The 25,000-nt window shown below is 37.4% G+C and overlaps 2 protein-coding genes across 2 annotated transcripts in view; one reads left to right on the forward strand and one right to left on the reverse strand.

Annotated features, from left to right (window-relative positions):
• The window catches only part of LOC136842629 (uncharacterized), a 1,039,791-nt gene that overhangs the window by 918,164 nt on the left and 96,627 nt on the right, over positions 1-25,000 (reverse strand). The gene's annotated exons all lie outside the window — the stretch shown is intronic.
• LOC136842334 (uncharacterized) lies at positions 11,484-12,068 on the forward strand. Its single transcript, XM_067109591.1, has one exon. It carries the CDS (start codon positions 11,484-11,486, stop codon positions 12,066-12,068), a length of 585 nt encoding a protein of 194 aa, XP_066965692.1.

The raw sequence follows: 25,000 nt of genomic DNA on the forward strand, positions 1-25,000 counted from the left end.
AAATGACAGCACATCTATTATGCAGGTATATAATGTGTGGATGCCATACAGAGATCTTGGTGTATAAGTAAACTGCCATCTCTGTGTCAAACCCAAATGTCATAGGTTCTGATCCTGTGAGAGACAGATGCACTCATCAGATATAATAATCCTTTTGGTGAGTATCATTCCCAAGGTAAAAGTAAAATCAGTAGAAAGGGGTATTTGTAACTGTATGTGTGTATGTGTATATATACATATATATATATATATATATATATATATATATATATATATATATATATATATATATATATATATATATATATATATCTTATATATAAAAGTGAATGTCTGTATGTTTGTATGTGGCTGTATGCTTGTCTATATGTTTGTGCGCTATAGAAATCCCGAACCGCTTGGCCGAGTCTAGACAAAATTTGGCATGTGGCCATCATTTGATCCAACTTAGATAACAGGATAGGTTTCAAGCCCGTCCACTCCCCCTTCCCGCTCCCATTCCTCCATCCCCCCTTCCCTTTGTAACTTACGTGGTAAGTAAACTCTGTGGGTTTATCATACCTTATTTCATGTGTAAATAAACTCTGTGGGTTTATCATACGACGATGGAAATAATAAAAAAGAATATGGAGGAGGGGGTCTATACATGCGACATAGATCATGACGTTTTAATAAAACTGCTAACAGCGGCCCTCAGCGTTAATGTTTTCAAGTGAGGCGAAAACCATTATATACAAAAAAATGGCGTGGCCATGGGTTCAAGTCTTTCACCAATTCTAGCTAATATCTTTATGGAATGGTTTGAAAAGGAAGAGGTGGGCAAAGTAAATAAAGGGAACTTAAATATCGTAAAATGGGTAAGATACGTGGATGACATCTTGATTATTTACAAAGGAGAAAGGGAAGATCTACACAAGTTTTTAGAAAACATAAATAAACTAAATGAACACATCAAGTTCACAATAGAAGAAGAGAAGGAGGGAGAAATTCCTTTCTTGGATGTCCTGGTCAAGAGGGAAGGGAAAATTTAAAATTCAAGGTATATAGGAAGAAGACACACACCAATTCATACATACTTAGGTTCTCCAGTCATAGGAAAGAAATAAAAATAGGATTAATGACAGGGTTGGCCATCAGGGCTTATAGGATTTGCAGTCCCGAATTTTTAGACGAAGAGTTGGATTACCTGAGGGAGAGTTTTAGGAGATTAGGCTACCCTAAGTATTGGTGGGAGTGGGCACATATCAAAGCAAGGAAAAACTATTTTGGGGAAAGGGAAAGGATAGAAAAGGAACATTTGGTAGGAAAGAAAATAATTACAGTCCCGGACAATAACTCTATTGCACACATCAACAGAAAGCTAAATCATTTCAAATTGATAGGCAGTTACAAAAACACCATCAGGAATAAAATAGTTAGAAACAAAAAGTCAGTAGAGGGGGAAGAGATTAGAGGGGGTGTATATATGGAAGCGTGTCTAGACTGTGAAGAAGGGTACTATGGCGAAACTGGCAAATCATGTAAAGAGCGAAGCAAACAACATCTGCAGAACATAAGGCATTATAATCAGACGTCGGCAGTTGCCAAACACTGTTGGGAAAATGATCACAGAATAGACTGGGAAAATATGAGTTTTCTGTACAGGAACACCAACAAAACATCTAGACTGGTTGTAGAGAACGCCTTCATAACTTGCGCCAACAACACGATGGCAGGGAACACCGGAAACGGCTTTGAAGACAGCATATCTAGAAAAATCGTATACTCCACAGTAGCAAGGAAACGAAGAAAAAACACAAGAGAACGCACGGAAAACGGACACCTGGAACGAGGGATCAGAGAAAGACCAAGGTCACGAAGGGGTGGAGGTCACACAGGAAGAGCTAGGCGATTATAGGATTAAAAGTACCCAGCACACAGATATAAATACAGCCGGACTACGCGTCTGCTCACTGTACGGATACTTGATAATGTGGACTGTTTGTCCAAGAAAGCTTGTAATTTTTTCTGAATAAAATAAAAACTCCGTTAGATACCATCCAGTTTGAATGAGGTCCTTTTAGTAATATATATATATATATATATATATATATATATATATATATATATTTGTATATATGTCATACAAATTCAAATAAGGTCATAACCTCTTACCACAACTGTTATAAGGTTAATGACGTAATTAACTTATATCTCGAAAGGAATCACGGTAGCTTGCGTGTCTACAACACAAGGGTCAAAATAAGTCAAACACGACCGAAGTCATGATAAGTCACATTCCCTTCCATTTATATGACCTCTATTCAGTACATCTGAGGAAACAAAGGGAAATCCCAAACCTTTAAAAAATAGGCACAGAGAAAAAATAAATGTGGGATATCTCCCATGTTACTAACCCCAAAAGTACACATAATAAAACATGGCAAAATCAAAATTCAGGAAATCCAATAAAAATCAAAGAGACATAGAAAATAAAAATACATGGGGAAAAAGATATTCAAATCATGGTAACAGTGCAAAGAACAGCACATGTTAAACAAAGTAATTAAAACCCATTCAGATTTTTGAAAAACAAAGTCTAAGCGCACCTCACAGGCATTACACAAAATTTTCCAGCAAAGTGGATCTTTCCGCTATTAAATCAAGACCCGAATGTCTAGCTGTGCTCAAAATGGAAAATTCACACTTCCTATGACATGCCCATGAGAGCGAACTCGTGACAGAACACTCTACTGGAACTTGACGACTTCCGGATTATCGGAACATTCCAAAATGGCCAGAACATCACCCAAGGAAAGATGCCCTGTCTCCATGGGAAGCAAGACTGACGACAGGCCTTTGTCAGCACTGACTCGTGAATACGTAGGCACTGTTTCGCATTTACCTTTGCCCAGAATATGTCAAAGAAAACTTAGCAAAAAAAAAATTTAAATAACATTATTATTCCTAATGCTTTTCATATATACAGTATATGTATATACATATATATATATAAAACTTCTAGAATTTATTTAAAAAGAAACTAAAAAAACTAAATGGGAAATGCTAAATACTTTTCAAGGAATAGGAGGGAATATAAGTGACAGTCACAAGATACCTAGGTTCATTTGCCTGTTTAACTCTGAAACTATTTGTTTAATAAAAAGTGATTCATAGATTGCAAGCTGTTGTGAGGAAGAGGCCCTAGTAAGAATTTTGAATTGTTCATACTGGATGTTAAATTTACATTTATTGGCTTTGTTCCAAATATTAAAGTATTCTGGAGACGCCAATCGAACTCCCTTGTGATAACTGACACCTCTATGGCAATCAATGCATCAGTTATTGCACGGGAGTTTGATTGACGTCTCCAGAATACTCTAATATTTGGAAACATGCCAATAAATGTAAATTCAACATCCAATATTAACAATTCAAAATTCTTACCAGGCCCACTTCCTCACAACAGCTTGAAATCTATGAATCACTTTTTATTAAACAAGTAGTTCCAGGGTTAAACAGTCAAACAACCTCCACCCCTCTCTTCTTGGCATGAGCTTATTTTTAACCTACGTATCTTGTGACTGTCACTTGTATTCCCTCCTATTTCATTAAAGGTACTTATCACTTCTCTTTTAGTTTTCAGTTTCTTTTTAAATATCTTACCTTTTATGATATCAATTATTGGAGTTAATTTTATATTATTTAATGTTGGTATGTTCAGCTTGATGATGAGGCCTCGAAACGTTGACGAAATAAACATAAAATGCTGTAAGACATCTCCTTATATATATACATATATATACTAGCTGACCAACCCGGCGCTGCCTGGAAAATCTGAATGACACCTGATAAACTCTCTCTCTCTCTCTCTCTCTCTCTCTCTCTCTCTCTCTCTCTCTCATTCTTGTTAAGATAGTTGCTTCAGTTACATTGCCCAGCATTATTGACATTTTATATTTCACCACTTCTCACCCCTCCCCCCCCCACCACCCACCTTCCTATCGAGGCTGAACTTGGGCTTGAAGGGCATAAGGAGTGTCTCTATTCATCCCAGTGATCTCGAAAACTATGGATTAGACTCTAATATCTGTCATTTTTTACATTTTATTTTTCACCCCTTCTCACCCTCCACCTTCTTACCAGGGCTGAACTTGGCCTTAACAGGCGTCGGGAGTGTCACTTTCATCTTAGCGACCTAAAAAACTATGGATTAGACACTAAGATCTGTAGTTTTGGTTATTTTTAGATGTCACCACCTTCCCACCCCCTTCCTATTGGAACTGTATATGGACTTAAAGGGCATCAAGAGTGTCACTATTCTTCTCAGCGACCTCGAAAACTATGGATTAGACACTAATACCTGTTGTTTCGGTCATTTTTACATGTCACCACCTTCCCACCCCTTCTCACCCCCTTCCTATCAGAGCTGAACTTGGACTTGAAGAGCATTGGAAGTGTCACTATTAGTCTCAGCGACCTGGGAAACCATGGATTAGACACTAATATCTGTTGATTTCAGTTATTTTTAAATGTCACCCCCTTCCCACCCCCCCTCCCTATCAGGGCTGAACTTGGACTTAAAGGGCATGGGGAGTGTCACTGTTCATCTCAGCAACCTTGAAAACTATGGACTAGACATTAATAGCTGTCGTTTTCTGTAAATTTTACAATTCACCCCATTCCCACCCGCCCTTTGGTGCCAGTGATGTCTTAACCCCACAGTGTTCTTTCCTAGATGGCAAATCTTATGTATACCAAGTTTGGTTGAAATTGCTCAACCCATTTCAGAGTGTATGTGGGACATACACACACACATCCATATATATATTTATATATATATATATATATATATATATATATATATATATATATATATATATAAAATAATGAACATACACACACACACACACACACACACACACACACACATATATATATATATATATATATATATATATATATATATATATATATATATATATATATATATATATATATATATACAATAGACTACTGCTCTGATATCAACTCACTGATACCCTTGAATATGTACGAGCTTTAATACCCCTATTAATTCATCGCGGCACAGCCCTAACCCTCGTTTGGTATAGTTATGGTTCTGCAGAAGTGTAGTGTAGTCCGTGACACTTACAGTATATCATCTTTAAGGTGTTATGGTCTTCTTGAATAATACATTGAATGTTTTAGTTTTATTGCTGGTGGTTTCTTGTTCACCAGTAATGATATTTAGTTAATGTAATACAAGTATTTGAAATCGATGGTAATGTTATTTGTTGCAGTGCACATACCATGGTGTTTCGGGTTAATCGAATGGTGGATTCACTGTTTTGTCGAATCGTAGGTGTAGTTTTGAGCTGAAGCAGGGTTCAGTAGTTATCAAAGACTAGCGGTACTTATTATGACGTTATTCAGATGTTAAAGAATGGTTACCCTTGATTCAGTTATTGCTTTAATCAAGTGTAGAAACACGATCTTTATTCTAAGAGTTAATTTGTACATTAACGTATCTTCACATTCAAGCCTTGGAGAATCACACCATACATTTATTGATGATGTCTTATGTTAATATATGGTGTTAATCAATGGTTACCTTTGCTTCAGTTATTTTTGTCATTTAAATCCCTTATACTTGATGGATAACCTTGCTTTAATCGAGCGTTTAAAAATGAACTTTACTCCAAGAAATAATTTTTACATTAATGTAGCTTCACTTTCAAGCCAGGGAAAACCATACCATACATTTATTGATGATGTCTTATGTTAATCAGACGTGGAAGTCCAGCGTTAATCCTGGATCAAAGACACACATTCATCCTGTGCTGAAGCCTCGACTTAATCCCGAATTAATACGTGAAGAGCCTTCGAAACTCTCGGGGTTCCAAGTATTCTGAACTTATTCGCATCTGCTGCGTGGCTAAAGCATCTCGTCTCTAACAGCCTCTCACTTCGAGGAATATTTTTCCTCCCTTTTGAAGGAATGGCTTCATGGTCTAGTATATATATATATATATATATATATATATATATATATATATATATATATATATATGTATATATATATATATATATATATATATATATATATATATATATATATATATATATATATATATATATATATATATATATGAAGGTCTTCGAAAGCCTATATATATCGCAGGTTTGTTCTATGCAATCCGGACAGACACAGGAGTATATATATATATATATATATATATATATATATATATATATATATATATATATATATATATATATATATATATATTTGTATGTGTATGTTGGTGCTTATATATATATATATACATACATACATACATACATACATACATACATACATACATACATACATACATACGTAATCTTGAGAAGAGAGAGAGAGAGAGAGAGAGAGAGAGAGAGAGAGAGAGAGAGAGAGAGAGAGAGAGAGCGATTATATGGATTGATCAATCCTTTTTCCTTTGTTGCTAACCCGCTGATGAAATGTCCTTTCTATAATACCAAATATAACAAATACTGCGAGGCCTATCAATGCAGCCCTCATTCATCACATATCCCATAACACCATTGATCATCTGTATGACCCCGAGGGAGATGAAAGCAGGCCAAGGAAATATAATTCCGGCGGAGAGAAATGATTCCTTATTTAGTTGTCGCCTTTTTTTTTTTTGCTTTCTTTTTCCCCTTCTCCTTCTCCCTTCTGCAGGATCTCTTTCATAGTCGCTTATTTGTTGAGATGTCAGGAAGTCGAGAGAGAGCAAATGATGTGTCAGCCCATTTCCTCCTCGAGAGGGACTCGAGGGTTGGAGGGAGCAAAGAAAGTTACGAATATTTATGGCAGCCATATCTTAGTGTATTACTTTCGCGTGATTGTTTATTTTTACGTTTAGTGGAGGCCCATTCGCTTATAAGAGTTCTTTCCTTAATGCCTGGAAAGTTTTCTTAAATATTTTGTGTTGTCAGAAATGAGTCGCCTTGATGTAGTCCTCTACTTTCCCATTTTTAAATGCTATTCAGAAACTTTTGTTCAAGTGAGTGTGCTTTTTTTTTTTTTTTTTTTTGTATAAACGGATTCTGTGGTTTACATAAGCCTAAGTTTTCTGTAAATTTTATGACTGACAGCATTTCATTTCACCCGTCCATATAAATCCTCTATGACAGGTAATAACTGCTTTTGAGATCATAAATGAATACATGGACTCAGTCTGACGCTCAGCATCCGAGATGAAATTCTTTTTTAATTTGCCGGATGTTAAGACTGAAAATTATTAGGAAATGTATTTGCTTTTAATATGTTATATATGAAAAGGTAAAAGAGCAGAAAGAAACTCTCTTGTTTTATTTTGTTAGATATGATAAATATTAAAAGTAAAAATAATACGGAAGGTACTTTCTCCATTCATTTAAAGTTAAACAAATGGCACTGTAGTGTCCGGTTATCAGTAAAGCTCTAAAACTGACCTGTGAAATTTCAAGAGCTTCTCCCGTTTTGTTATTCCGGTTAAATTAAAAATAAATTTATTTTCCTCTTTACTTTAATTAGTAGGAAGTTGGGAATTAAACAAATGGTAGTCCAAAACTTCCTTTCTCACAAACCTCAAAAATGGGCCAATCAACTTGTAAGAGTCTGTTTTATTTTCTTACTGCGATGAAACGCGAAATTAAACACCTTGCACTACATTGTTCTTTTATCCACAACACTCCAAAATGGACCCGAAAACTTTGAAGAGGGTCTGTCATCTTGTTACTTTGAAACGAAATAGGGAGTCATTTTCCTCTTTCCTGTGATTGACAGGGAATTTAAAGGTAAACATGTTACTTCAGTGTCTCCTTAATAACAGAATTTGAAAATAGGCAAGTAAACAAATTGAACTTCAGTGCCCCTCAGTCAGCAAGTTTTGACTGGCCGGAAATTAGAGATCAAACAAATGGTACTTCAGTGTCCGTTTATCCACAAAACTCATCAGTGGATCTAGAATCTTTCAAGAGCATATTTTATCTTGTTCTTCCGATGTAATGAAACAAGAAGATATTTTGAACGTTCGTATGATTGACAGTAAATGTGAAATTAAACACATGATTTTCAAGAGCGTCTCTATCTTGTACCCTGATGAAGTGAATCGGAGTAATTTTTCTCTCATCTGATTGACATAAAATGGGAAAGGAAACAGAAACGTACTTCATTCTGTTATTCACAAAACTCGAAAATGGACCCAGAAACTTTCACGAGTGTCTTTCATTTTGTTACTCCAGTGGAAGGAAACATTAAGTTAATTTCATTTTCCATATAACTGACTGGAAATGTGAAGTTAAAAATATGGTTCTTTAGTGTTCCATTATCTATAAAAGTTATTTTGCACTTTCCTGGACTAGCAAGAAAGGTGAAACTAAAAACAATTTTGCCTTATCTACAATACTCTAAAATGGACCCAAAAACTCTCAAGGTTTCATGTTACCCTGATGATATGAAAAGGAAGTTATTTTTTCTTCTCTTACATTTACAAGAAAATTAAAAATAAACAAATGAAACTTCCTTGTCCTTCTAAACAAAATTTCTTAATTGGACCTATAAACTTTCAAGGGCTTCTATCTTCTTGTTACACTAAAAAATGAAAACGTAAGTTGTATTCCTCTTTTCTTTGACTGACGGGAAATCTGAAATTCAAGAAATGGTACTGCTTTGTCCATTTAACCGCAAAACTCTGAGATGGACCCGGAACCTTCCAAAAGTCTCTTTCATCTTTTTTTTTTTTTTTTTTTTTTTTTTGCCGTGTTCAGCAACCTTCCGTGGTGGTCTACTCGCACCCCAGCCACCGACCTACCTTAAGCCTACGACTTCAGAGAGGAAATTAGTGCCTTAGAAGAGACGGGATATTGACATATCATTAGCGCGCGGTGGGTTATTTAAATTCTACTGCATCGCGAGGGCCCAGAAGAGGCATCTATAGAAGTAGTCAAGTTAAGGTCTTGGAAGGTCAAACAATAGATTTCTAAAGACCGCTTAAGTGCTTAGGAGTTTTTTCGAGGCCAAGGATGGAAGATCCCTTACGCCGCACTCTCTCTCTCTCTCTCTCTCTCTCTCTCTCTCTCTCTCTCTCTCTCTCTCTCTCTCTCTCTCTCTCTCCTGTACTCGGTGCAATTCTTTCAATTAAAGTATTTAAAATAAAAGAATAGCTAGGCAGAACTGGGAATAAGCGTTCATAAAATAATGTTTCATAGGGACTAAATTTTTAAATAGCAAAATTACTATTTGCTAAAAAAAAATGACAGCAGTTAGTACTATAAGTAATACTTCTAGCAGAAGATTTTTTTTATGTCGTGCAGTTAAGTAAAGATTTTACATATACATTGATATTCATGCATAATTTATAAAATGCTTTGCTTAAATGACGAATTCAACATCCTGAAAAGAGTCAGCTAACATAAAGATAACTATTATTGATTATTTTGTTACATTACTAGCAATTTTATTACGCAGACTCACTTATTTGTACACCCTCAGTTCTATCCTCAGTGTCCATGTACAGCTGGTTTCCATTCCATCAAAACATCTTCACAATGTTGTAGTGAGATGAGTTTTGTTTCATTCCTTTTTTTTCATCTTCAAATACAGTCAGTTAGGAAAAGACAATGAAACAAATGGTCTGATGAAAGTGTAGGGCCCCCGCTGGGCCTCTCCAGGCATCCGCCATCCAAAACAACAAGCTTAACTTACCACAGGCCATCGCTTTTCCCCAGAAAACACAAATCAGGGACGGACAGCTGAAGCAGTGATTTTCATTTGTAAAACCAAAACCATCTGGAAATGCAAAACGCTTCAAGCTTTCGAACCATATCTTCTTCTTCGTTTTAAAGTGCTTTTTCCCATTTTTATATGGGGTAAGCACGATGCCTTCTTTTTGAAGGACTTTGATTTGGCGTTGGGGTAGGCCGTAGCCTCGATCGGCTGCCCTGCCTGACATCGCTTAGACCCCGGTAACGATGTGTACGTGTATTGTACCAATCCCCAGCTCCCTTTCTCCCAGCAGCGATGAGAACTGGGCGGTTAGGTCGACAGTTCGAGACGTGTGAGGTGTCTGTTATGTTTTTAGATGTTGGAGTGGCTTTGTTTATGTGTGTATTAGTCTGTAACACCCATTTGCTTTCAGCAAACCTATCCGTTGATTACATACGTAATCCCAGGGTGTCTACACGGATAGCAAAGTGTCCGCCTTCTCTGACCAGTCGGCTGCGGATTTGAACCTGCACCACGGACCTCTACAAAGTCCTAGGCTGCTGCTCTACCGACTGAGCCATCGAGGCTCTAAGCTTTCGAACCATATGTAATGGAGAATTCTCCTTTCATTGTACAAAAAATTGTTAACTGTTTTCCAGGTGTGAGAAAACACACCGGACCATTAAATTATGCCTTTCTTCCTCTGATGTTAGATGCTGCCTTTCTGTTCGTGGAAGCTTATGTCTAGTCAGAAATTTGTGACAATAAATCAGTAAGTACCTGGACACTGTCTCTTTCTCATCCCGTCTCTACACTAGTGACCACCGAGATGACTGACACCACCAGTCCACAGCAACAACGCTGGAACAGCATCCATTTGCCTGCCTCTGTTCACAATGCACAACCCAAGGGCCTGGTTTTTCAAAGTGAAGACCATCTTCAGATCCAAGAACATCACGGCATCATCACGCAAAGCCAACGCCGTCCTTGAGTTTCTTCCGGACGATGGCTTTGAACAAATCACAGAATGGCTAGCCGAACAATAGACCCCCGTCACATATGTGACGTTGAAAACACAACTGAGGTCATCCTTCAGCGTGACCCCTGCCCTCAGAGCTCGGAAATTCCTAGACAATGTAGGATCAGCGATAGGGGACCAGTGGCCATCACACATCTACAAACAACTGCAACAGCTAATAACGATTCCCACCAGAGACGATTGACTAAAGATAACGCTAGACCTCGTGAGAGAGGTCCTCCTGATGAAGTCGCCACGCCAAACAGTTGCTGCAGTACCCAGTGCATACATCATGCCCCTCAACAAATTCCTGAGAATGGCAGACGCAGTTCATCTGGCAATAACATTATTACAACCCACTCAACCACCTGTAACAGCAGCCAACCAACAACCATGGCAGCACAGTGACACAGAACCAGACAGTGAGCCAGAGGGCTTCGCTGCTTCCAAAACTACAGGAAGGAGAACAAACATAAACATAAGATCAAAAAAGAAGAACGTCCGAAGGCCTGTGTTTCTTCCACTGGAGATTCGGGAGTGAGGCCCGGAAATGCAAGAATGGCTTGCTGCTATCAGTGATGAGCAGACTGGTTTCCTTGTAAAGGGGAACGAGTCCACCTTTCGCTGTCTTTCTCCCAGGTACAAGCAAAAATACTCCACGTGTTTTTAAGTCACAGATGACATGTCCAACACAGTTCCTCATCAACACAGGCGCTTGTAAGTCATTCATTCCCGCCAACACGCAAAATGCCTCACCCCACCCCCAGCACTCCCCAGGTGTCTACTGCCAGTGGTGCCCTTCTTAAAATGTATGGAAAAAGAACTATGAGATTATCATTCAGTGGCAAACCATACAGTTGGACATTCATCACAGCAGACGTCACAATTGCACTACTAGGAGCAGATTTCCTGAAAGCCCAAGGCATGTTAATTCAGAGAGACGGCCCTTTAACACCCATAACTCCAAGAACAACAGCAAACCCCACATTGGGACCAGAGATCCATTGCCTCCTGCAGAAATTTCTTGAAGAATTCAAAGACGTCCTCCAGCATGACCTAACAAGCCCTGCAAAACACCACATCAAGCACCACATCATCACCAAGGGTCCCCCAGTCCACACACACTTCAGATGTTTGGCCCTGGACAAACTAGCCTATGCCAAACAAGTATTCCATGATATGGAACAGGCAGAAATCTGCCAGAAAGCCTCCATCCTGTGGGCATCCCCACTCCACATGGTGCCTAAAGCAGATGGTACATGGAGGCACTGCAGTGACTACCGACAATTCAACATCAAAACAATACCAGACAGACATCCCCTGCCAACATAAGTTACAAACCAGCTAGGAGGTGCCAAAGCATTCACAAAAATTAACTTGCTAAAGGGGTACTACCAAGTCCCAGTAGCAAAGGGAGATAGAGAAAAACAGCTATCATAACCCCTTTCGAGACATATACCTTTAACTACAGCTGTTTCGGCCTTCGAAATGCTGGTGCGACCTTCCAATGCCTCATGGATGAGATACTGGGAGAATTGCCCTGCTGCGTTGTTTATGTCAACGATATCCTGATATTCAGCCCCAGCTATAGACAGTACATAAAGGACGCCAGGCAAGTGCTGGAGAAACTTAAAGAAAACGGGCTAGTAGTGTGGGAAGATAAATATGAATGGGCAAAAATAGACAGTAGAATTTCTCAGCCATCAAATAAGCCCCGAAGGAGTCAAATCCCTCCCGACAAAGGTCCAAGCTATCACCGGTTTCCCAAGACCAAACATTGTCAAAAGATTCCAAGAATTTTCTGGCATGATCAACTATTGCCACCAATATATGCCCAACCTAGTAGAAATCATGTCCACTTTATATGAATGCTTGAAGGGAAAACCAAAATTTTTATGTTGGACTGACACACAAGAGACAGCTTTACAATTAGCCAAAAAAGCCAAAAAAGCAGCAGTAATGTTTCCTCTATCCCACAGGTCCCTAACCCTAACAACTAATGCAAGTAACACACAACAATGGGTGAGGTACTTGAGCACGACACAGACGAAGGTTGTCAACCACTGGCATTTTTTAACAAAAGGCTATCTCAAGCGGAACAGAAATACTTTGCTTTCAAAAGAGAGTTGCTGGCAGTCCATCACACTATTTGGCATTTCTGACACATACTTGAGAGACAGCAGTTCGTGATGCAGACAGACCATCAACCTTTGATCCACGCCTTCACCAAAAACGAAGACTGTTTGTCAGTGCAGGAGCAGTGTCACCTGTCTGCAATATCCGAGTTCTCCTGCACCATCACATACCTGAAGGCCTCTTCCAACAACGTCACATACATCCTTTCCAGAAATTCCATCAACGCTGTCCAGGTCTGGATATCATATCCCAAGATCGCAGCAGCCCAGAAGGATTGCATGGACCTTCAGAGACTCCAGCAGGAAAATCTCGCCCTCACATGGAGAGATTTTGCCATAGGCAACAGAGAGATGACCATCGCCTGAGAAACTCATACTGGACGCCCTCACACCTACTTGCAGTTGGCCTTAAGGAGGAAGGCTTTCAGCCTCGCCCATGACCTGTCACACCCATCTGGCCATTCCACCACCTGTATCCTGTCAGAATGATACATCTGGTGGGCCATGAAGTCAGACATCAAGAAGTGGGCTCGAGAATGTCTCCCCTGCCAAACATCCAAGGTCATGAAACAAACAGAGTCAGGGTATAGGACAATTCGATACAACAGAGCGATGACTCACCCACATTCACATCGACATTGTAGGACCCCTACCCTCTCCGAGCTGTACAGGTGGCTCTTCACAATCATTGACCATAATAATGGCCTAATGCAATGCCTGTCACGCAGCAGACAGTAGAAAGTTGTGCATGGGCTTTAATAAACTGGATCAGCCAGCACGGAGTCCCTCAGTACATCACCAGTGATAGGTGACTAACTTCACATCTGCCCTATGGAGATCTCCCTAGCCACCAGCCTTGGAAGAAAAATAAAACACATGGCAGCATACAACCCAGAAGCAAATGGCATGATAGAGCAGTTCCACCGCTCCCTAAAAGCAGTGCTCACCACCAAATGTCAAGAAGGGAGATGGAGAAAAGAGTGGCCATGGATTTTATTAGAAATGAGAATGGCCCAACACCCAGCATTCAAGGCGTCGCAGGCGGAAGCACTCTACAGACAGTCACTAGCAATACCAGCAGATGTCTCTCAAAACCCAACAGAGCCAACTACCCTTTCCGATGTCCATAGAGCATTAAAACAAATCATGCCAGGTAAAAGAACATATGATGCAGCCAGAAAGGTCTACATCCACGAAGAACTGGACTGAACAAAATACACATTTATCAGAATTGATGCACACCAGCCCCGACTCCCCTCTCCTCCAACTATTCTGGACTTCACCAAATCCTGCAGCGTAGTGACAAATGCTACCAGATGTCAGTGGACGGGAGAACTACCTGGGTCTCGATAGACAGGCTGACACTGGCATACATTCCAGACGACGGTACATCTCTATGAGTCTCTTTTTTTGGGGGGAGTACTGTGGGGCCCCCGCTTGGGCCCTTCAGGCATCCACCATCCAAAACAATAAGCTTGACATACCGCAGGCCATCACTTTTCCCCATAAAACACAACTCAGAGACAGACAGCTGAAGCAGCGATTTTCAAGTATTTTCAGGAATTTTCAGTGTATCATTTGTTAAACCATGTGTAAAGGAGAATTCTCCTTATATTGTACAAGGAATTGTTGACTGTTTTCTTGCTCTGATGTTAGATGCTACCTTTCCATTTGCGGAAGCTTATGTCTAGTCAGAAATTTGTGACAGTAAATCAGTATGTACCCAGTCACTGTCTCTTACTCATCCATTCTCTACAAAAGTATGCAGTAAAATAAGTATAGAAGTGTGCAACGAACTTTGCTAGCTTACGTCCTCACCTCACCTATTTGTAACTTGCAGCCTCTGTTACAGTGAAGATTCCCAAATATTACCAGCTTGCAGTTTTTATTATAAAGGATCATCTCTCTTATTAGTGACTTGCACATGCTGTTGCAGTGGAACTTCTCTCTTACTTGAACTTGCAACTTCTATTTCACTGGAAATTCTCACCTCTTTAGAGCCTGTAACTATATTGTACTGGAAATTTTCTCTTGTTTGTAACTTGCAACTGCTATTGCAGTAAAGTACCTCACTTCCTTGTAGCCTGCAACTGCTGTTACATCGGGGAGTCTAACTTTTTGGTAGCTTGCAACTGCTATTTTAATTAAATATCTCACTTGTTTGCAACCTGCAACTGGTATTGAAGTATCTGACATCTTTCTAGCCTATAGCTGCTTCTGCAGTGGAGTATCTCAATTGTTTGTAACCTGCTACTGCTATTGCAGTGCAGCTTCTGACCTGTTTTATATCTTGCACTTTTCACTGTAATGGAGTATCTTACTTGTTTATAGCCTGCAGCTACTTTTTGCAGTGGAGTAACTCACTTGTTTGTAGCTTGCAGTTGCTATTGCAGTGGAGTATCTCATTTGTTGGTAACTTGCAACTGTTTTTACAGTTGACTGGCTCATTTGCTTGTAACCTGCTACTGCTATTATAATGGAGCATCACATGTTTCTAGCCTGCAGCTGCTTATGCAGCGGAGTATCTCACTTTTTTGTAACCTGCAATAACTGTTGTAATGGAGCTTTTTACTTATTTATAGCTTGCAACTCACATTGTACTGGAGTATCTCATTCGTTTGTAGCATTCAACCTCTGTATAAGTAGACCTTCTTACATTTCCATATCCTGCACCTGCTATAGCAGTAGAGTATCGTATTTGTATGAAACTTGCAGGTAACACAATTCCAGTGAACCTCTTTGTTTGTGGGTTGCAGTTGCTTTTGTAATAAAGTTAACCTGCAACTGCTATTGAAGTGGACCTTTTCACTGTTTTGTAGCGTACCCGTGCTATTCCAGTGAGCTTCTCGCTTATTTTAAGCTTTCAGCTGCTGTTGCATTGGAGCTTCTTACTTGTTTGCACATTGCAGCTCTTGCTGCAGTGAAGCTTCTCACATTTTTGAAACCTGAACCTGCTGTTGCAGTGAAGCATCTCTCTTTTTTGTTTCTAAATTACAGTTGCTTCTGTAATAAAGCATCTCACTTGTGTCTAGCCAGCACTGCTATTTCAGTGAACCCTCTCTTTTATGTAGCTTGCCGTAGCTATTGCAGTAGAACTTCTTGCCTACATGTAGATTACAACTGCTATTGTAAAAAAAAAAAGTATCCCTCTTATTTCTATCTTACAAATGTTATTGCAGTGGTCCTTCTCAGTTGTTCGTAGCTTGCCGTAAAATCTGAGAAGATTCACTACAGTATCAAATACAAACTACGATAAGTAAGAATGTCTTCTACAACAGAAGTTGCAAGCTAGAAGCAATTTCGAAGCTCCATAACAATAGCAGTTGCAAAATATTAACAAGTGGGAAGCTCCAATTAAATAGCAGTTTTAATCTACGAAGAGTGAGAAGCTCCGCACGAATAGATACTAAAATTACACACATGAGATACTTTATTAATTTTAGTATCCATTCGTGCGGAGCTTCTCACTTTTCGTAGATTACAACTGCTGTTTAATTGGAGCGTCCCACTTGTTAAAATTTTGCAACTGCTATTGTTATGGAGCTCCGGAATTGCTCTTAGCTTGCAACTTCTGTTGCAGAAGACATTCTTACTCATCGTAGTTTGTATTTGATACTGCAGTGAAGCTTCTCAGATTTTTGTAAGTTGCAACAGCTATTGTAACGGAGTTTTTCCACTTGTTTGTAGCTTTCATCTGCTGTTGTTTGTAGCTTACAAATGCATTTCCAGTAGTGCTTACCATTTGCTTGCAAATGCTATTGAAATGGAGCTTCTCAGTTGTGTGTAGCTTGTAGCTGTTATTGTAGGGAAGATCCTAATTTGTTTGTAGCTTGCAGTTGATACAGAAATAGTTACCTAAATAGTACACCGACTCTTGTTCCTTTACAGAATTTGTTTACCTAAAATTAGAGCCGCATTTATCTAACTCCTTTGACAAACAGAAACATGGCAACGTCAATATCAGGGAGAGACTGGGCGTCACCAGGAAACTTTTGATTTAGTGAATAAACAATATACGCGTTGAACTCTACGGTAACCTTTTGAATTTGTATTCAGCTCTGACTTTTGTGTCATGTTTAAAAGCTGGCATAGTTTTGATCTGTTTTGTGTGTGTTTTTTGTACTTATATAAAAGGTGAGCTATTTATAAAGGGAATGCTGTCAACAATCGGCAATAGACTTTGTTACACTGAATGTCTAAATTATCCGCTTTCGTACTTTGTAAAGGATTTTTAGTCCCCATAACCCTTTTTTGTCAGCGTTATAGCTCTTGTGGCCTTTGATATGCAGAGTACATGTAAATTTCCTTCCTACCTCTAATATAGACGCTGAAACTATTAATGGATGAAGCTAAAAAGATACGTGGAGAAAGTTGATTGTTCCTTAGACTGTGTTATAAATAATCTTCCTTTGTAATATTATTCATGCTTTCTTCGGCATTTATCCTTTCTTATGATCAATGTATTTATGATTATTTATGAAAATGTGGCCATAAGGCCAAGCGTAGGGGTATTTTCAGCCATTCAGTGCTTAAGGTGAAAAGAGGAAGTTGGAGTGGTTGGACAGCACGGTGGAAGAAAGGAAGTGGGAACAGAGGCAAAGTAATAGGTTAAAATGTGGATGCAGCTAGGGTTCGATGTGGCGTTGAATACAACCTTTAGTAATGCCAACAGTGCACCACATGACATGAGCTGACGGTGCTACTCCCCTACGGGGAATGTATGTATTTGACACATATTGGATGATGGGCCTTGACTAGCCTCACTGGTAGAACTTGATCCTTATCCTGATGTCTTGATGTATACTTTACCTTCCTTGTAGATCACTGTATCTGTTGAGAGACTGTGAACGCGCGGTTTCTCCATGCCACATAAATCCGGTCTGGTAAAAGATTGCCGTTAATATAGATAATAAAAGACATAAATAGCTTGTGTCATGGGATATGGAAGAAATTACCTAAATAGTGGAAGATCTAATAAAGAAGTCATTTATAGGCTGAGACAAGAAAGACTCAGCAGAAATTAAGGATTGGGACGGTTGCTTTACGAGGGAGAAAAATCGGAATGGATGTGGAAATTAAGGCAAGCCATGTCTTTGGAAATAAGGATTTGGGCTGACGATGGTACACTGAAGAAAATGAGGGAAAGGTAGATGTTAAGAGTAAGATGACTTAAAGGTGCTTCAAAAATAAATGATGAATCAATATATCTGACAGTGGTCTTGATGTGCTATGATAATATGCTGAAATGTGTTGTAAAAATGATGAGTAAATCAGATTTTCTGTGGAAGGGAAAACAAAAAGCTATACAAAAATTCCTGAATAGTAGCTTGCAAAAAATGCTTCATTGTCATGAAAACTAGACGGTATACATATGATAAGAATGAAAGGGAAGTTTTGTTTGAGGATCCATAACAACAGGCTGCTGACGAACGCTTTTTTGTGTACTTAACAAACGCCATTGGAGTTTTGGAGTTTATGAAAGAAATGTACTCAATTTTTAGCAAACATATTCCACAAACCACCCCTTCAGTGATTTTCTAAAACAGTTACAAAATAAAGAATTTTGTTAGCCATAAAGAAAAACTGCCTCCTTCTTATGAATAAGGAATCTCATACAAATATGTATGACCACAGTGCCATCTAGTGTACGTTGGCTCATCTATTTATACTCTGTATTTCAGATTCCATGGTCATAAGGGGGTCAGCTGTAGAACTGGGAGACCTTTGACAATGACAAAGCCCTTGTACTTAGCCATAAGGGACCACTGCCATGAGGTCTGCAACGTTAATGTAAATGTTGAAGATGTTAAAATTATATTTACAGGTAGATTTGAAAATGAAGTTAGATTAGTAGAGTCCTTGTATATAAGAAAATTAAAACCTGTTTTAATGTTGACTCGCCCGGCTTCCCTTTGAAGTTTTAATATTAGTTTTTTTTATCAAATTTTCAATTTATATTATATGTATATGTGTGTGTGTAAATTATATATATATATATATATATATATATATATATATATTATATACTATAAACCAACGTACACTAGATGGCACCGTGGTCATACATATTTGTATGAGATTCCTTATTCATAAGAAGGTGGCAGTTTTCTTTATGGCTAACAAAATTCTTTATTTTGTAATTGTTATAGAAAATTACTGAAGGGGTGGTTTGTGGAATATGTTTGCTAAAAATTGAATACTAAAAACTGAACACATTTCCTTCACAAACTCCATATATATATATATATATATATATATATATATATATATATATATATATATATATATATATATATATATATATATATATATATATATGCATTATGTGTATATATGTGTGTGTGATTGTATGTATGTATGTATATATAAATACAAGGAAAAAGTGCAAGGCAAGCACTTAAGATCTTCATTATAGTGCGTTAATGAGAAAATCAAGGGTCGTAATAGATTCCTCTGACCTTGTTCGCATTAAAGCAAATACCTCTGGAGAAAAAAAAACTCCATTAAAAAGTTAAAATTGAGGCCTTTTGTTTGTTTCGACAAGGCTCGCACACTTCATCAAGCATTCATTTGACACATCATTTTCCTCAGGGCTTCCAGAAACAACGCCATGCCACGCAGAGTTGTTAAATGTATTTCCTTCCAACCGGTGTTTTGGAATTTTTATCACTTATGTTCCTGATTATCTATGTTTTTATCTGATTGTGTCTGTGTGTATATATACATATATATATATATATATATATATATATATATATATATATATATATATATATATATATATATATATATATATATATATTTATGTATTATGTATACAGTATTATATATATGTGTGTGTTGTTCTCTCTCTCTCTCTTTCTGTATATATATATATATATATATATATATATATATATATATATATATATATATATATATATAATTATTTTACGTTTACATAATATTTAAATCGAATGGTTTTTTTATTTCTGTGCTAGTAATTGCAATAACAAAAAGCCTTCTTAACTTCATTTGGTTCTTCATTTGGATCTTAGTCTTTAAAGTGAGAAGCGTATCCAAAATGCTAAGAAATCGATAAGTTAAGAGGACGTTTTAGTTATCACAGTTAAGTGTACCTCATGAGAAAATGACCTGCCAAGTGTATATATACAGTACTATATATATATATATATATATATATATATATATATATATATATATATATATATATATATATATATATATATATAGAGAGAGAGAGAGAGAGAGAGAGAGAGAGAGAGAGAGAGAGAGAGAGAGAGAGAGAGAGAGAGAGAGTAATCAATACACAATAGTGTGGAACAGAAATAAATTTCTGACTTACATCAGGATCGAACCAGGTCTTTCAAATGAAAGGTGAGGCAGTTGGCAACAGCCTCGCCTTCCATTTGAAAGACCTGTCTGATCCTGATGTGAGTCAGAAATTTATATTTTATATATATATATATATATATATATATATATATATACATATATATATACTGTGTGTGTGCGTATGTACCGAACCCTGAATACAAAAGTAGTAATGTTTCGTTTCGCTCTTCACCATTTATGAGCACTGTGTTGTCTGTAAATGTACTCTGCAAGTTGACTGTCTCTTCTTACTTTTTAAATAATAATTGTACTAGCAACTCTTACAATGATCTCAATTCTTATTTACACGTTAATGTATGTATTAATGTCCTGTTTACATTTCATGTTCGCCTTGCTTAACGCTATTGTCCTTATCATTTATCTTTTGTGACTCTGACTTGATTGTTTCTTAAAGGACTTTTATTAAATCTTTTCATTATCCTTATAAATATTTGCTGTTATTCTCTTCTTTCAGTAGCATTATTTTCCACAGTTGCCACAGTTGAATTAACACTTTAGTAATGTGTGAGTATATATATATATATATATATATATATATATATATATATGTGTGTGTGTGTGTGTGTGTGTGTGTATATATATACACATTATGTATGCACACATACTTACATACATACATAGTACATACGTAGTTCTTCTAGACCCTGATATTTTATGCACATTTCGTTCTCAGTTAAATATTTGAATTGCTAATTAGGTATGCAAAACATTTTTATTTTCAACATTGTGATTTAATTGCAACTTGGAATTCTCGCCTCTCCTGCGCTGGCTGGAAAAACGTTTGTAAATTATAAACCTTTCGTGGTGCAATCCAGTCAGAAACTGGAAAATGTAAAAGGAAAGCAAAAGAACAGAATTTTATATTTTTCAGTTTGTATTAGAATTCTAAAAAGGGGAAAGTTAAATAAAAAACTGACGTGTTTAAACTTAGATAGTTTGAAGAGAGAAAAAAATATTGCACAATGAACACCATATCATAGGTTTTTTGAAAAATATGATATCGAAAAAAGGGAAGTAAACATAAGAGGAAGCTAGTTTACTTTCTATCTGTAGGTTGAAAATTAAAGGAGGAGGGCATAAGTAATGTTATTGGAAGACAGTGCTGAGAAACAGGCATTAAACCATGGAAGTCTGATGACGAGATCTGTTAAGTCACAACGAAGCATGTGCAGTCATCAGTGTGAATAAGACCTCTAAAAGGAAAAATAAGACGAAACGAAGAGAAAATCATTTCAAATGGAGCTTTTTTTATTCACTCGTTTCTGAAATTTTTTCTTCCAATAGACGTTCGAACTCCGTATCATTGCAGTGCAATTCCCAGGTAATTGAAACTCAGGAACACTATCAGCTTCAATATCCGGTAAGAGCAACATGGCCATCACCGGCCGCGGCAACAACTTCATTATCAAGCAAGAAAAGTAATTAAATTTAATGCAGGTAACTTTTGTCCCCAAGCATTGTGATAGGGGCAGGGTTGACTTACGGTATGCTGGTCTACGTCAGGTAATTAGACCCCCTTGGCAAGAAAGAAAATTGGGCTTCGTTTCAAAGCACAAGAAGAAGAGAAAGGGACCTGATTGTCAAAGATTGTAATTAGTCATAATGTTTTATGCCTTCTTTCTCCCACACAAGCATAAACTCACGTGTAAATACTTACATACATACATACATACATACACGCCTTTCCTTGTGTATGCCACTGATATTATGCATTAGACAGAAGACCTGTTCGGGGCTGTATATTTTACAGCCATATAAATTGCATCATTTTCAACGCTTTTAATATGATTTTTTTTTTATTCCATCCTGCCATGCCGTCAGTTTTTGCATGATTATAATTTGTTTTTGTGCTTGTCTAAGATATGCCTTGGCCGAGCAGTACAGCGCCTGGCTTACGTTTGCAATGCCATAAATGAGTGGCCGCGTCTGCTGCGGTAAAATAAAGGGCTTGGGTCTAGCAACATCATTTGAAAGTAGTGCCCTCCTGGCACCACCCCTTTACAAAGAAACGGGAATATGGAATGGTAGATTGATACTTAGGTAACAGTAACATACATTCAGCCAAATCTGAGTTATGTACAATTAATGTAATAATTTTTGTTTAAGCTCTGTGTCATTATTATACTTCCAGATATTCAGCCACAAATATGTAGAGTATACCTTACCTTGTGAATAACTCACAACCAAAGGGAACTACGGTATATGACAAGTCTATCTACCATAACCAAGATTCGAAACTATACCTTAATGGACTGATACATGGGTGACCATGATGCTATCCATTCAACCATCAGGAGATATAAGAGCTGATTTCGACTCTGTGATGCTTATTTCTGTCGGATTAAGATTCTTTACTTATAATCGAAATCTCCATCATGACAGCTGGAAATGAAAGTAATGAGTGCTTACTAAAGTCATTTAGCAGTAATGTTTTCATTCCATAATCATGCTAAGTGCCTGTATCCAACTAATCCTCATAATACTGTAGGGCTCTAGTTAATTCCAAAAGGCTAAGTCAGACTTTACAGTCTTACATTGCATATAAGCTTATCACATTATCATAAATAGATTTTCACTTTTTAAGTATTTCACTCCAAATGTTGCAGTTTGCTTTAAGGTAGAACACACATGTATATATAGGTGTGTGCTTGTGCGTGTTTGTGTGTATGTGCATATTATATATATAAATTCGTTTGTGTGTATATTGTAATAGCCTTAATGACCTCTTGACATTCACAACTTTCTTATTTTTGGATACACTTTTCACTTAAAGCTTTTAGACCAGAAAAGAAGTGAATGATGAAATTTTATTTCCAAACTAGGATTCAAACACAGTGTTTAGTCACAAATAGGAAACGTCGTCCAGATGATGAAAATGTACAAAATGGCCATAGCAGTACATGAATTTGGTGAAGCATTCACAATTATGGCCCATATATATATATATATATATATATATATATATATATATATATATATATATATGAATTTAATAGTATATATTGCATTAGTAAACAATATATATATATATATATATATATATATATATATATATATATATATATATATATATATATATATATATATATATATATATATATATATATATATATATATAGATATAGAGAGAGAGAGAGAGAGAGAGAGAGAGAGAGAGAGAGAGAGAGAGAGAGAGTGTGTGTTTGTACGCACGAGCTCGAATGGAACTGAAAAATGGGTAGAATATGAGGCATTAAATATATGGAAGTGTGCACTGGGAGTGCGTTATGGGTTTTCAACCAATCCGTGTATTTTCCATAGATTAGAATAGATTGTCAGCAGGATAACTTATAATTTTCGTTAATCTAATCGCGCTAAACTTGACTACCTTTTCACATAACTTGAAAAGAGACCCAGAAGAAAACATCTTTCGAATGGGTTATTTAGTCAGTTTGGTTTCTTTGCACCATTAGATATCGAAAATTAGAATCTGATTATCGGCTATCCGTCAAGGGGCAATTTATAGAACTGAATATTGGCTGCAGGAAAAATGGTATCCAGACTTTAATTTCGAGGATATAATTGGTTTGTCCTGAATCCCATGGGAACGATATTCGATTGCAACTGATTTCTTTGCTGTCTTACGAAGAAATACAGCGTTTTCAGTCTCTAATTACATAGATTTTACGAAGTTTAGTTTATTAGGTAAAATGTAACTGGTTTTCTCCTAACTTATGGGAACAAGAACTTCGGGTTAGTCCCTTGGGAGGTGAGAATTTGAAATCGATTGCTTGGTTAAATTATTCTTTGAAACTAAGTAACATTAGAGTCATCATTACGATTAAATACAATGTATGAAGTCTTTTCAGACACTTCATGGGAGAGAAGAAACATTTTTTCATATAGTAAATCATTATGATGGATATTAGGTAGTTATCTGTCACACACACACACACACATACACACATATATATATATATATATATATATATATATATATATATATATATATATATATATATATATATATATATATATATATGTGTGTGTGTGTGTGTGTGTGTGTGTGTGTATGTATGTATGTATCATATATCACTATATTACTAACAATTTCAAGATTGTAAATTCGGCATCTGTAGTTTATTTCATTTTTGCTTCGTTAATGAAAGGTTTGTTCCCTTAACTGCCATTCCCCTATACGTTGCCTTCATCTTACTGATCATCCCTTCTTCCTTCCTTAAGCCCTTTCCACACGAGGGGCAAATGCACGCCAGGCAGACACTGTTACTAATTTTGTGGGTGGATGGGGATCACGAGCGTACAGTAGATGAGGAAACCACGGACAAACCATCAAACAGCTCTGACACAGCTCCGACACAGCTCTGACTGCACTCTCCCCTCTGCCCGGCGTGTGGTCCAAGTCTAAGGCCCTGTCCACACTAGCGGACACTGCCCGACGGGCAAACACTGTTCCCATAACCGTTCGACTACACTGACCGACCGAGTATGGAGCCAGGACGATGTGATTGTCTGGGAACACTGCTTCAGAAGCGAGAGAAAATATAAACAGCTGGAAGTGCCCGACGGGCATGCCCGCTAGTGTGGACAGGGCCTTATGGCCTGTCCACACTAGCAGGCATGCCCGACGGGCACCTCCAGCTGTTTATATTTTGTCTCGCTTCTGAAGCAGTGTTACCAGACAATCGCATCGTTCTGGCTCCATACTCGGTCGGTCAGTATAGTGGAACGGGTTAT

Source organism: Macrobrachium rosenbergii, chromosome 10 (genome assembly GCF_040412425.1).
Source record: "Macrobrachium rosenbergii isolate ZJJX-2024 chromosome 10, ASM4041242v1, whole genome shotgun sequence".
Lineage (NCBI taxonomy): Eukaryota > Metazoa > Arthropoda > Malacostraca > Decapoda > Palaemonidae > Macrobrachium > Macrobrachium rosenbergii.